General features: G+C 36.4%; 1 protein-coding gene across 1 annotated transcript in view; it reads right to left on the reverse strand.

Annotated features, from left to right (window-relative positions):
* Positions 1-1,886: 1,886 nt before the first annotated feature.
* The window catches only part of LOC121864212 (histone-lysine N-methyltransferase SUV39H2-like), a 33,117-nt gene continuing 19,286 nt past the window's right edge, over positions 1,887-15,717 (reverse strand). The window contains exons 8-12 of the mRNA XM_042363256.1: positions 12,852-12,986; positions 10,968-11,202; positions 7,357-7,469; positions 6,946-7,120; positions 1,887-6,162 (exon numbers count right to left, since the gene is read on the reverse strand). Of these exons, the coding sequence (XP_042219190.1) occupies positions 5,999-6,162; positions 6,946-7,120; positions 7,357-7,469; positions 10,968-11,202; positions 12,852-12,986 (822 nt within the window). The 3' untranslated portion in view covers positions 1,887-5,998. The remainder of the gene's footprint in view (positions 6,163-6,945; positions 7,121-7,356; positions 7,470-10,967; positions 11,203-12,851; positions 12,987-15,717) is intronic.

A 15,717-nucleotide genomic window follows, 5' to 3' on the forward strand; every position in this document is an offset into this window, starting at 1 on the left:
CCTTTTCCACTGCCTCCGCTTAACTTCTCATCACCATCTTATGCCAGTCAGTGCCAGCAAGCCCAGTTAGTCCAATTTCCAAGTTAGGAAAACAAATATGCATTTTTTTGTCTGTATATTTCTCAGGTAAGTCATATAATAAATTATGATGGAGTACTGTGCTGTGGGTATTCTGCACATAAAGTATTTTTCATATTTAACACATTGTGTACAAGCGATAGAAGTAAATTTTGACTTACGAACAGACCTCCAGAACCAATTATGTTCGTAATTAGGGGACTGCCTGATACGTGATTTTTTAAACCAACCTTACATACTGGCTACGTAGCCTCCAATATGACCAGCCAGGAACTCTCGGTTAAGTGGCCACTTCCTTATTTTATCATGACTCCATCTTTTCGATATATTTACCAGTTTGTCTCCAGCAAAGTAAATTAATACAGATGTAAACTTTTAAGTACATAACCCTGGCATTATCTCTAATTATACAGGCAAGATCTACTTGAAGGGGTTCTCTACAAGTAGATGCTGCCATTTTTTCTCTAAGACAATGCCTGCAGTATTCAAGACTTGAGTATTGGTGGCGCGGTGTTGGTTGATGCAAGGCTGCACGCTCACGATCAGCTGAGATTATTTAACATTTGTAAATAACTGACAATCTTTGAATTTATATGGAAACAATAAACTCATTTCCTTTCAGTTTTCAATATACAGTAGTACCCGAAGTGAGAACCGCGTAAAGTGAACAACAGAACATATGGGATTAATTCCAATAGAGACTGGTCCGACCCCCATACTCCACTTTTTCCGACACAATACCTATGTTGTAGTAAAAATAACATCTAAATTTCATGATGGTATGCTCACACAATTAATATTTAAGAGAAATACAGTCGCCAGGTTAATGTCCATTCAAATAATGGACTCAAATCCCCCCCCCCCTCTTCCCAGCTCACTAGCTCCTACCTCTCTGAGAATGTGGGACCGCGTAAAGCGAGGGTTGACAGTATTTACATTTTTAGTAATAAATAATAACCCAGACTAAAGTTAGGTTAATATAATTGACATTCCTAGATTCCTTGCAGGTCAGGGAATATTTTGAATGTAAACTTCATATATTTTGCAAAAACGATAAAATATTTGCTTTGTGCAAACCAAATTATTACATTAGATCTAAAATTTGTATGTAATGCAAAATCCATGATGTTTATATTCAAATGATCATCATATTGTAAGAATTCCAGCAATATAAATTATATTCTGGCAGGGTAATTTGTATGAATTTTATGAGCTAAATAAAAAAAAAAAATACTGTAAATAAATTATACTTCACCGCGTATATGAGTAGATGCACCGCAGAAAGTGAAAGTCCAGTTCTGGCAAGGTACCACGTAAATGAGAAATCCTTGGAAAGGAAAGTGAAACCGTGTAAAGCAACACGGGGTAATACTGTATCGTCTCAATAAAATTTGGAGGGCGAAAAGTTTTATTTATTGGCAGTGCCATAGGGCAGGTACCCCCTCCCAATGAATTATTTCAACAATTCCAATAGGAAATCCAATCCACTGGGACTGCCTTCAGGTTTGTAGGCATCTCTCAATAACGGTAAACGACGGTGCTTCCAATCGGTCGGGAGGTGTTATGACTGTGAATACGAGCCCTTGTCCGACCAGAGAAGTTATGCAACGTTGGGTCTGGTTAATACAGTACTTGGATGGGCAACTGCCTGGCCCTAAGAACACCAGATGCTGCTAGCATAAAGACTCTACTGGAACCAAGCCTCTCATGGCTTTGTCAGCTGTCATTGGTCAAATTGACTGAATATCAATTACAGTATTATTCTAACTTTTTTTTAAGGAGAAACTTAAAAAAAAAGAAAAAAGATGTCACCTTCTATATTATTTATTTACAATAAAAAAGATAATGACGGACTTAAAATCAAACATTGGACCCACTTGCTCAATGCATATTAATTTTTGTACAAGGAAATGTAAAAGATTCCTCAAGGTACCTCAAGGTAAGTAGTATATCCTACTGCATAAAAAAAAAACCTAAGAAATACAAAACCATGAGCTGTCTTCTTACATAACATACTACAGTGATATCTCCATTAACCGGAACAATTGGTACAGAGCATTTCCAGGTAACGAGACGACTCTCAAAGCTGGAAAAAATCCCCCATCCCCGGAATTTTCTGGTTAATGGAAAAATGCTCTTTGAAGTTCCAGAATTTGCCCATTACATCATCTCTCAAAGCTGGAAAAAAATCCCTCATCCCTGAAATTTTCCAGGTATCAGGAAAATTTCTCAGAATTTTCCAGAAAATGTGTCCCTTGGAAAATTGTTCCAAAGCCGGAATTTTCCGGAAAATAATGACTGGGAATGATTTTCCAAGAAAATTTCAATTCCGGCTATCGTAGAGTTCCGAGTTTGAGGGATTCCGGCTAACGGAGATATTTCTGCATTAGAATAGGTTGCCAGTGGCCAATAGAGAGTTACATAAGAACTGCGATTTTTAAATCTATTTATTTAGTTGTCTTGTATAATCCGAGTAGAATCTGCTTAATGTTAAAACATTTAGAAGGCACTGTTTCACAGGTGTGATAGCCATAATAGCAAACAAGTTTTTTAGATTTTGTTTAAAATACTTGTAGCTTTGTCCTATTTTCCTATTATCTCAAACATACAATAAAGATTTTTTTTTAAATTTGCTAAGTTACAAATATCCATAATTCTGACAGAAAAACTACCAATCCTCACAACTTAAGAAATTCAATATCCAATTGAGTTCCCCAGACTTTTGATGTGTTCTTAAGGCAATACACATCTGGTCACTATGGCCATTTAACAGACCCTTCTTGCAGCACGGAAGGTGCCCAAAAGAAAGGAATATGTATACCCTGTATAAACAATTAACTTTGGTACCTGTACATTTTCCCACCCTTCAAAAGCTCAATAGGCGAACTCATTTCAATGTCAAAATCCAGTATACCGGTACTATGTTTACTCAAGAGCAGTACAAACAGCTATTAAAAACTTAAATTTTACATCAGTAACACATTTAAACATTACAAGTTTATCACAATTTGTTTATGTTATTAAAAACTGATGTATACATTCTTCTCTTCAAATTATCCATTTTGTACTAGATAAGCATGACTATCATCCAAAAATCAACTTATTCTATTGAAAACATCAATAAGCTGTATTAGATGTGCCAAAGTTTTCCTAAAGCATGTATTAAAAAAAAATGCCAAGATTTATTTAAAGTTTGTCGTCCTTTGGATAGAAAATAAATAAATTGTATTACCAGGAGCCATAAAAGAGGAATATCTCATACATCAAACTTTGTCCTGATCGAATAACCTTTCACAACAAATTAAAATTTACATTAACACTAAGTTTGATGCCTGTGAATCATTGTAATTTAATAACATTTGCTAAAATAAATGTGCCTCATCAAAATTTAATTTTAACCCACTACTTGGCATGTATAAATTAGTCACAAATCAGATTTGTCATATTTGTATTTAAATGAAGAAAACCAATTTACACGTGCACATGTTGCAAAGGTACATCGTCATATCACATATGGGAAAAAGCAACACAATTATAATTAACATAAAGAATAAAAAGAAACTCACAAGTAAAAGCCAAGATATATGTCCTTATGATTATGTTTCCTTAGTGGAAAGAGATGAAGTTTGTAATAAATATGTATAAATGAAAGTGTCACAATAAAAAATATATAAATCCCTATACAATTAAAATAAGTTTTTACTGAATCTCTTGGAGAGGAGTCAACTTATTAATCTAGACCATTGCCATTTATAATTACCAAGGACTATGACTGGAAAAATTACTTCTGATAGGAGGGGTAGAAGGAAGATTGGAAGCTAGACAAGGGTTGATGGCAAATGTATTAAGATGGAGGAATATGTGGATGAAAGGGTTTTTAAAAAGGTGTACAGGTACAGCTCCTCCCCGACTTACGACCACTCGCACTTACGACCTGCCTCAGTCTTACCAAAAAATTTTCAAATTACGTATTTTCAAGTCCCAACGTCAGTACACAGAGAAAATTTTTGTTTGCAATTCACTTAAAAATGGCTGGCAAACTTAAAAGTAAGAGTTTGTGGTGCTGCGAAGAAAAAAGAGACACCCATTTTAGGTTTTCTATGTTTTATTTAAGCATTTTCGACTTTCGACCATTTCAACTTACGACCTGGATTTGGGTCCCTAACCCCGTCTTAAGTCGAGGAGGAGCTGTATTATGTGGTTCAGAAGGGTGTTAACATGGAGAAGTCATGAATAACAGTGTTGTCAGTATGAAGTAGTACATGGATGAGAGAGGTATCAGCAAGGAGGAGTATGTACATGAAAGATGTGTTAGCAAGAACATTGTGATTTAGTGCTGCGGCAAACTTTGACTTCTCTCTCTCACTCTCTTTTTTTTACAACCACCTGCCAACCAAGGCAAATACTGTCAAGATCTGGGGAGATGCTGGATACAAAGAGTGAATGAAGCATGGGTAATGTGACTATGAGGCCTGATTATCACGGAATATACTTTATAGGAATAGTCAACAAGGGAAAATAGTGCCGGTACATTAAAATGTCAGGAAATGGTTTTGTGGTTATTTTGGGTGTTGATACATTAAAATAGTGATAACCTCTATGCTCTAAAGGAATACCAGGTTTAGCTTAGTATAAATAAAATAATAAAAATTTTCATCACTCTTTGAAGCCTCCTCCTGCTGTAATGCTGGATGGCCATTATTCATTCATTCTTACTACTGTAATGTGTGTTCTGCTATTGTCTGACAATCTGGCAACAATTATCAGCAACATGTCTATCCCCCCAAAAACACTTAAAATGAAAAGTCTCCATTTAAATGCTTTAAAAACCTGGAGTAATCAGTATGGTATTTTGAATAACTGTGCATACTTGTTTCCTCTGGACATCATTTAACCCTTATACTACAGCAACCATCATCAGTGGAAGTTAGCTACAGGGATGGCAACCATCATCAGTGGACATTTCATTTTTGTGCATATAGGGGTGGAATAGAGAAGCTTGAGCTGCCAGTTAGGGTTAATATAGTCAAAGTCCCCTTTTCAAAGACAGGAAAAAGATTTCAAGACCCTGCTCTAAAACAAGATGACAGGATATTTTCTTAATTGGTTACAAGTACAACCTGTCGGAAGAATATCAACATGACCAAATTTTCTGAGGCACAGCTACAGTTTCCCTTAAATCTAGTCAATCTTATACAGCCTCACTTAATCTTGGTAAGCTTAACATAAAGAAAATGACTTAATTATAAGCCAGTGAAATGCTGAATTAATAAAAAATAATTACAAGGAACTTATGTTGAAAGGCAACTTGTCTGACACATAAGTGAAACATACTGTAGATACTTCATAATGATTTAGGTTGGAAATATATAAGAATTAAAGAGCTGAAAATTTTATTTGATAATCAATGATGTGCTAAAGAAAGTTCAAGTTATGGAATATGATGATTATTAAAGAGGATGAGAATCATTAGCAATAAACCGTTACCTTCCTGCACCCCTTGTGATATAGTTGGACATTTACCAGATTCTGAAGAACTAACCATAAGGGACAAATTTGTTGGTTATACAGTCCTAACTACTGTATAGTACATTTCCCCCTCCCCTTTTTTATTTTATTTATTTGTGGTCTAAAAGTATCCAATTAACTATAGTATGTAACCAGTATCATTTCTGATACCTTATATTTTAAAACTGGCAAATAGTCTCAAATATTATTTTTAAGTCAGTTAGGGTGATAAGTATGAAGTCTAATGGAAAGTAAGGCAGAGGCAGTATAGGCTACGTGTGGAAATTGGTGCACCCTAATATACATAACCCTATTTAAGTTTTATTTCCTTGCTGATAATTTGTTCAGGCATGTCTTTTAGAACAGACAAACAGCAATGATCTAGATTGGATGAGTTGCAAGGAAGAAAATGTTAAAAGAAGTATTTTCTACAATTGGCAGCACCACAGTGACACTCAGTCTTACCATACTGAAGGCCCCTATTTCCTTTTGGTGTCTTCAGTACTAACTCAGGGGAAGAAGTATCTTTCGCTCCTTCACCTTTCACCGGAGTAAAGACAGACTCTTCATTTTCCTCTGAAATATGTTAAAAGTACATAAGTCCACCATGGGAAAAATTAGGTACAGTATCATTACCAAAAATATGGCTCCGTTATCACATAAGGGTGTGGTAATGGGTTTTACGCCTGATTACAATACTGTTTTTATTAAATGTGGTCAGGTAACACATACTATTAACCTTAATTTATTAAATATAGCAGACTATTATTACAAAATATACTTAACCCATAACTGGTGGTTTAGAATTTCCTAATCACTGCCACCCCCCATCAACCATATGTGTAAAAATGGAACTCAAGGAACATGATGATGGCAGCCACCCCTACAGTTAACTTCCACTGATTATGGCCACTGTTTATGGGTTAAGTAAATAATATATAAATAAGTTATACAGATTACAATTATCACCTGCATCTGCCAAAAAAATATGGGTAATGGCAAGTTTTGCTAGAGTGGAAGCTTGACAGTGCTACAGTTGTGCAAATGTGTTCCAACACCCTCTGTGGTAACCCGTGTCTCCAAACGGCCAACCTTTTTGACCTATAGCAAACCTATCCACCAATCACGTCCATCGTTACGAGACCAATACCCATTCATTCATAAATAGTGATACTATTCCTGCGCCGGCACCGTTTGGAGACACGGGTTACCATGGGGGTGTTGGAACACATTTGCACAACTGTACATCTCATAGGCTCTAATATGAATTTGTAACCATACATATTTTTCACTTGTATACCAGATAATAATAAAAAAAAAAAAAAAAATAATAATAATAATAATAATAATAATAACAACCTGTTGATTGGGAAAGAGGTCTATCAATTATCTGCTCTGATTTTAACCCAGAGTTGTAGTCAAATGTCAGCTCCTCCCCTTTTCGAATATCTCGAGCAGCAAATAGAGCCAACCTGGGAAGATCTGGATCAAGGCAATTCACCCAAACGTTGAAGACAACCAGGTTGGGATCACACTGTAAAATAGAACGAAAGAATGCAATTGCCATTACCAATGAACATGGTAATGATAAATATGAAGAAATAACTTTATGAGGTAATACGGTATAAGAGGCAGCTACATAGCTAACATATATATGTGTGCCCATGACTGGAATATCAATGTCTGGGTGCAGTGTATAATTTTTTTACAAAAAAAATATTCAATAAAGAAAACATTCTGAAGAAATTTACAATAAAGCCATGAACTCACAGAATGATTGATGAAATGAGAAACATTGCCACACTTCGCAGCATCAACAGTGTACAAGTTCTGGTCACCTCTGTTATAATCCAAGTCAAACAAATAGGTGCATCCCTGAGCATCTGTGGATAAAAGTATTTGTAACTTCAATTCAAGTACCTTACAGTATTTGCAAGATCTGGAAAAAAAAAATTATGCTACAGGGTTTAAAATTAAGCATTTATGAGACTGTGGGGGGGGGGGCTCAAACAATTAACACAAGGCCATTTAACCCTTTAACAGTAGTCACATCAGTTACTTGTAGAGATGGTGGAAGTTTCATGTTCCTTGGCTTCCATTTTGGCACATTTATTTCCATTACAGTATTTCATATACATCCATGATCCAGTAAATTCTAGAGAAGATGACAGACAAGTTGCCAGTACATCACACTTGGCAACCACCTACAACACCCATGATTTTGTTTAGCTCTTTCATTCATCTCAAAACCAGAAAACATTGCATAGTCTTCTGTTGTTTGCCATAAATCTAACCTTTGAACTGACTAAAACAATCCATATGATATTCAGAGTACAGGAAAGCCTCCGATAACGACGGTTCTACTAACGACGATTCATATTTAAGACCTTGGTTAATTTAGGACCCAATTCAATTTACACAGTCATTTTCTTTGTATTTACGACGTAAATAGAATAACAAATAAATTACAATTGCATTTTCATATAAATAATAACTAAATCCCAATATATATATATATATATATATATATATATATATATATATATATATATATATATATATATATATATATATATATATATATATATATATATATATATATATATATATATATATATATATATATATATATATATATATATATATATATATATATATATATATAATATAGACATATGATCTGTGTTGTGCAGTACTGCAGTACTGTACATTATTGTACTAGCATATAATCAGCAAGAATACCGTTAAAACATAATAAGTTATTAGTTACTTATACTGTCACAGTTTCAATGCACCCTCTACCCCTACTCTTGGCTCGAGGGAAGTCGTAGTCAGGGCTGCAAACCGAACGGTCCCTCTTGTATAGTAATGGTAAATAAAGTGTTGTGAAGACACTAAAAAAACCTGTATCGTGCATATATTCTTTCAAATATTACATCATGAATTGCTATTCGTACAATCCAGCGAAGCTTCGAGCTACCACATTGCACCACTGAACAATGAGTGGGGGAGGGGACGTTCAGTATGAAGCCAAGGCTACTACTTCCATCGAGTCAGGAGTAGGGGTAGAGGGTGCATCGAAACTATGGCGCGTGAGTGTACAGTACTGTACATAGCAGAATGGACAGTGTATGCTTGGCATAGGCTAGTGTGTAGAGGGTGTATGTACAGTAGTAAACAGTGAGTGTACAATCCCCCCCCCCCCCTTCATGGAGGGAGAGGAGAGTGACAGCAAATCCTGCTACAGGAGATGATACAAGACAAAGGCTGACCATCCTGTGTCATTATACTGTATCACCATTTGGCCTGCCTATTTCACAAGCTCAAGGTTACAGCATCTGCTGGTAAATATAGTATAATGTATACAATACTAGCACAGAATATTTCATTTATTTACAATATAATGTATGTGTACAATGGTGTTTGCACAAATAAGTACAGCTCTGTGTCTGTCCATGCCAGATGCTTAGTTTAGACCAGCGGTTCCCAACCTCAGGTCGCGCCCAAATCAGGGTCGTGGGGTGTCCTCAGTAGGGTCGCGACGGGTCCTCAGACAACTTTAAAAACTATGATCTCTGAATTAGATGAAGTCTGGGCTAAAATATTGAAAGTCTTAACATTCATTCCCGCAGATAGGAATGCTCACAAGTTTAGTTTTTTGAAGTTCCAATTTAATGACAAAAAGAGTTCCTTATATGAACTTTCCCAGTATTTGTCAGCTCCAAAATATGCTGATATAAGTTATGAAATAAATTTGAAACCAGTTGCTTCTGCACTGTTGCTTGAAGAATTTAAATTTAGGAAGTTGGCAGCAAATATTTGGTCTGCAATTATGATGTGTCAGATATTGACTAAGTTGGTGCTGGACTATGAGGACAGTTCAAAAGTATACACATGTTTTGCTGCTGCTATACAAGGGATTCCATAATCCCTGTACAACTCATTTTTGGAAATGTTGTTGAAAACCCTAAACTAAAAGCCCAGCTAAGGAAGAAAGCCACTAATAATGCTTCAAGTGGTAGTGCGTATTTATTGCTACGTTCTTGCCCTCTTTCTCCTGCTTCGAGAATCCTTCGGCCTAAGAGAATCCCACCTTGGTCTCTAGATAAAGTTACTAAATTTCTTATGGGGCCTAATTACAATATAAATCTGAGCCGGGACAGATTGCTCCAAAAGGCAGCCTTCCTTCTCGCAATAGCAACAGATATGAGAATGAGTGAGCTGATATCAATTTCCAATAATCCATCATTATTGGTATTTTCTGAGGAAGATGTCACCCTTTTTTCTACGGAGATTCTAAGAAAAAATGAAAGAGAGGATTTTAGAGCTCAACCTATCAGTATAAAACAGCTGATGGATGAGACAAGGATTCCTCATATATTGTGCCCAGTTGGAATCTTCAAGAATGGTTAACCGGATTCCCTAATCGAAACCCCTATGATTGGTAAAAAAAAAAACGCCCAAAAACGTTTAGAGTGAAGGACTGTGGTCGTCAACCCTCAGATATGAGGATGGTTCTTTGATTGATTACATGTAACAATAGAAATGTGAATAGCCATCTAAGAATTGACTGGCAATATGTGTTATGGAGATTGCTACAGTATTATTGTAGTACAGGAGGCCCCCAACTCACAGATTTTTATTTCGTGGTCCTCTATTATTCACGGATGGCACTCTGGATGTACCCAAGAATGTCAGAGGGTAGTTTTAAAGTTGCCAGTATTTTCGCGGCTGGGACAGGGAGCCATTCGTTTTAGAGACAGTAATTTCCTTTACCTGTATTGTAAATATGTGAGTGTGTAAACACACACACACAAAACACATACAAATATATAATAATGAAATAATACTCTCACAAATAATCAGAAAAAATATATTAAAAATGTGAGTCTGCCTTCAAGTCTGTGCTTTATTTATTAAAGCACGGACTTGAGGGTAGACTCACATTTTTAATAAATTTGTTTCTGATTATTTGTGAGAATATTTTCCCATTATTATTTATTTGAATGTGTGTGTGTGTGTCTACACACACACACACACACACATAAATACAATGCGGGTAAAAGAAATAATTGTCCTAAGGGAAAACACATAAAGGGAATATATTGTACATTTCTTTGTACACAAGTAAAAACATACCCCCCCCCCCCAGTCCGCAAATGTTATTCGCGAATTTGGGGGGCCCCCCTGTATAAGAAAAATTTTCAAGCCAATAGTAGTAAAACTGAAATTAAGCTAATGCTATCTTAAATCACAAAAAAGTAGAGGGGGTGGTAACTGCAGGTATATTACTTATATTAAACTGATATCTGAACAACATAGAATGATAGAGAAAATCTTAAAAGAAAATTAGTATTTAAAGTATTAGATATTTAACTCACCATAGATCTTTCCCCTGCGTTCTGCCTCTTCTGATGTGATGACTTCTCCAACATACTCTGTTACTAGGGAGTCCTTTTTTATATTCTCCGTTGTCTTCACTCCCCAGCCTCGTTTATTAGCAGTGCGGAAGATACACAGACTAATGCTCCTGCCTTTCTGCACTACTCTGTTCATGCAGTTAGGTCCACACTTACAGAGATTATTACATTCATATATTGGGGTCCCCAGTGATACCTGTAAAATATAAAACACTAAAGCACAAAACCCTACTTTAGAGTTGAGTGAAAATGACATGTGGCTAGTCAGATACTTCTAATGAAACATCCCTGCCAGTGTCTGAAATGTTCTTGTATCAGATTACACTACTTTGACAGATCAACATAAATTATTTCATAGCTCCTGCACATCAAACCACAGTTAAAACAGTTCTTCACTCTCCTAGCCCAGTGAGGCCTTTGAGAGCCAGTCAAGTTTCAGGTTCACCAGGTTGTTTATCTATGCAATACTATATCATTCTGCTTAGTACTGGTGCATCACAAAACTGATCATCTGCAAATAAGATATGGTAACTTTTAAGAGTATGTACGATTAGTTTTTCTTCAATCGACTGGGTCCTTTCACTATTTATTTACCAATAAAGAGACCTTTAAAGATAATTGTAATTCAATTTCCTGATGTCTACTGCCATTCCATAAGAAAGCATTATACGATGTTGGTTACTATTAAAATGTTAAAGTTGTTCTCAGTTAATTCTACATGGTTTTAAACTTAAACAAACTAAATACAGGTATCCCTTGCTATATGAACGTTCGAGATACAAAAATTCGCTTATACGAATTTCTTAAATTAACAATTCTTTTTCATTTCATGAAGGCTTCCCCCAGCTTATACAAATTTTGGTCCAAGCAAAAAATTCAAATCGCACACCTGCAGGAGTCAATTGGGGCGGCCACTTTCCCATAACCCCCCTCCCTATCAGCCTGAGGTGTGAGCTATGTAAAGGTTATTTTCCAATTCATAATTTCAGGCAGATATACAATACTGTCTTCATATTTATTTTACTCCGTTACACGCACACACAATCCTACATATAGAATGTGCAAAAAAAATTTAATAAAAGAAAAAATTATCACAAGGTCAAAAACATAAAGGGAATAAACATTTCTTCGTGTGCCAGCGAGTTAGTGGGCTGAGGGGGGATTTATGTTATGGTTATTTTTCACCTCGTAATTTGGGAGAGATAAACATAACTTTCTTCTTACTCGTTTTATTCGGTTATATTGACACACAATTCAACATACATAATCTGTAAAAATGAATAGAAATAACTATCATATGGTCAAACACATAAAAGGAATAAACATTTCTTTGTATGCGAGTTAGCATGCTGAGTGAGGGAGCTGGAGGGGAAGGGGGGGGGGCAGAAGGTAACGTCCCAGCTGGGCCGAGTTGCTATGGCGAGGTTTGAGGCAATGCGGCTGCATCTTATGCAAATGGCGGTTGTGTTAAACTTTCATTTAGCTTTTCCATAATGCTTTTAACTGCATATTTTCATTAAAATAATATTTTATTAATGTTTTTAATGTGATAGGTAGTAAATTACATAAGTTAGGTTTTTTTTTTTTTTTGTTCCTGAACCGATACCATGTTTTGCTGGAATGATATTGTGATTTTCTTGTCATTGGGGAAATAAACCCAATTACCGGGTGTTCCCCATGTTCTGTTATTCAAGATATGAAAATTCACTTCATGAATGAATTTCCAGGAAGCAAACCCATTCATTAAGCGAGCGATACCTGTATTATCATCATCATGCTTACACTTAAGAATCATTGTTGTGCATAAAAAGATATGAGAATAATAATATAATTACTATACAGTACCTTGAGTCTACCATATTTATTGTAGACAAACCACGAGTTCATCTGCTTTGGACAGCAGGATTTATGGTCAACAGCACAGTCGGTGCACTCACATCCAACCAACGGATCTGATGGTATCATTACACCTTCCCCAGCCTGTTGAGACAAAGCATTTCACACTAAAATGAATACTGGGGGAGCATAATGAATGATACATTATGATCCACAGCATGCTAAACAATAGATCAAGGACTGCACATTGGCATTTTTATTACATTAATATAGTTTCAAGTATGTTTGTGTTTAAAAAAATGTTGACATATCGTATAAATTTTTTATTGAAATACTTCACTATGGGGACTCTACTCTTAATATTTTATATGGCTAATGCCAGATCATTCTATTCAGTTGAGAGGGGACCCTACACACAAGTGGTTAGTAGGCTATCTCCTCTAACCCCTTCACTATGGGGATGGCACTTCTAATATTTCATTTAGCTAACTGAATGACAGTATGTTGGATCTTATACACAGGTTATTTCATTCACTGCAGTAAATATCACACCATTTATTTTCCATTAATACAATTTCACTGGGGGTTTATTGTACAAGCTAAAGCCAAATTTAATGGATAATATAATTTATTTACTTTGTAGTCAGCTGTATAGTTATGCAATAATTAAACCAGTGAAGTGAAATATTACTCTACTGCCAATATTTGAAAAATCCACCCCAACAAAATACACTTGGTCCCAAAGCACATAATCTTTAGAGGATTTTACTATACAGTTCTTGGTTGTAATAAAACCATCTTGTCATCACATCCCTTCCATTTGAACTCTTTGACCAGGCCCTCTTTTGGCCTCGGTTTCAAATATATTTACACTGACATGAGGAATGAGCATCAGAGAAAATATTTGAAGTGTAAGTGTAAATGATGCAGTTTGGAGTCCTAGAGGGATCAGTTTTGGGACCACTTCTGTTTACAGTCTATACCAGTCGTCTTGTAGTTCTACTGGATGCTCATGGAACATGATGCTATACTGATGATACACAGCATTATGTGAAAATAATAAATGTTGAGGATATTAAGGAGATAATGAAATCTTTGATGTCTGATATTAAGACTTGAATGGCTAGGAGAAAACTTAAGCTGAATGATGGCAAAACCGAGATTGCCATCCAAGGAAATAGGAGGGGAGACAGCAGATGATTTTGGTGCTTTAAACTTTGGGGGAAGTACAACTCAGTCTTGTCAATTCTGTCTGCAAGCTTGGAGCTTACTTTGACTCGAAACTGAATTTTAAAGAGCATATAAATTCAGTAGTTAAAAGTTGCAACTTTCATATTCGATATTGGATAGACAGTGTCTTGTGACACCATTACATTCACTTATTTTATCCCAAGTTGGCTATTGTAACTCTTTAAGGATCTGCCTTCCTAATTATCTACTGAAGAAAGTTGAAACAGTGTTGAACAGGGTTGCCAGGAGGCTTATTTTTGCTCTTCCACCGAGGACTCCCACTACCCAATTAATGATAGAATTACATTGACTTCCAATTAAAGCAAGGATAGAGCTCAAACTGTCTAATGACTTTAAAGACACTAATGTTTGGTGAGCCTAAGTATCTGGCCAACCTACTAATTCCTCTAACTACACATTCTGAAATGATTTTGCATCGTAGTGATGATCCTTCACGCCTTGAGGAGCCGAGAGCAGTACGGGAATGTTCTTTTGCTGCCCGATCCTTTTCCTGTGCAGCACCCAGATTGTATAATCGGTTGCCTGCATCCATGAAGCAGCTGACTTCTGTGAAGCCTTTAAAAAATTTAAGGCATTTCTCGTTTGAAAGATTTTGATCCTAAAGAGAGTACGGCAATGGAGAATTACAGGGTATAAGAAGTATTAAAACTTTTTCTGATCTTTTATTGTAGTACATACAATATTTTTTTTTATTCTGAAGTCTTTGACTCTGTAGTGTTTCGAGCACTAGCAAATTTTTTAGAAAAACTGGCACTTTTGAGACACAAAATACTAGCTATTATTATTATTATTATTACAGAAGAGGGAATGAAATAGTTACAGCACACCCTTACAATTCACGGATTTTATATTTATGACCCTCGATTATTATCGGATGACACCCCGATGTACCCAAGAATGTCTGCAGGTAGTTTTAAAGTTGGCTGCATTTTCACGACCGGGACGGGAAGCCCGGGAGCTTTATGGCATCCCGCAAGCTGCCTATCTTGTCCCAGGATGCTGGGCCATATGTGCTCACTCCGCCTCAGTGTCAGTCAGGGTTAATCACATGTTTGTTTTGCGTGTTTGCTATTCTGCTCTCTTAACAACTGTGCTCCTTGTGCTTGTGATGGTTCCCAAACGCCCTCAACCACCTTCATCCAGTAGCAGGAAGGTGCCCAAACAAGTTTAGAGAGAAAAGAAGGTTACGCATTTCTCCCATATGTACACCTGGCAACGGGAGCGGGAAAGGGGAGTGAGTGACTGCTAGTTAGGGTGTTGTTTGCAGCTGTAACTCTCCTCACTCCCTGCCATAATTCATTGGATTTACTGTTATTATTAGTGTTTACTGAGAGAATAGTGTTTGATAGTGATTAATCAAGGCATTGTTACTAGGTTAGATCAACACTGTAACCACGAGGCTACTGGGCCAATCTGTGAGGTGTTATGGTTTTTCAACTCGTATTTTTGGGTAGATATACGTAACATGACACAGTTCAGGCAGTCACCCAGCTGACTTATGGATGTGTGACTGGCGCTGGCTGTGTGTATGCCGTGACATCACATCAGGAGGGAGTGCGGCCACACAGTTACAGCCCAGTAACCCATTGCCACCACACACATTCACTTCTAACATATATACACC

This window comes from Homarus americanus, unplaced genomic scaffold (assembly GCF_018991925.1).
Source record: "Homarus americanus isolate GMGI-L3 unplaced genomic scaffold, GMGI_Hamer_2.0 scaffold26351, whole genome shotgun sequence".
NCBI classification, from domain to species: Eukaryota; Metazoa; Arthropoda; class Malacostraca; order Decapoda; family Nephropidae; genus Homarus; species Homarus americanus.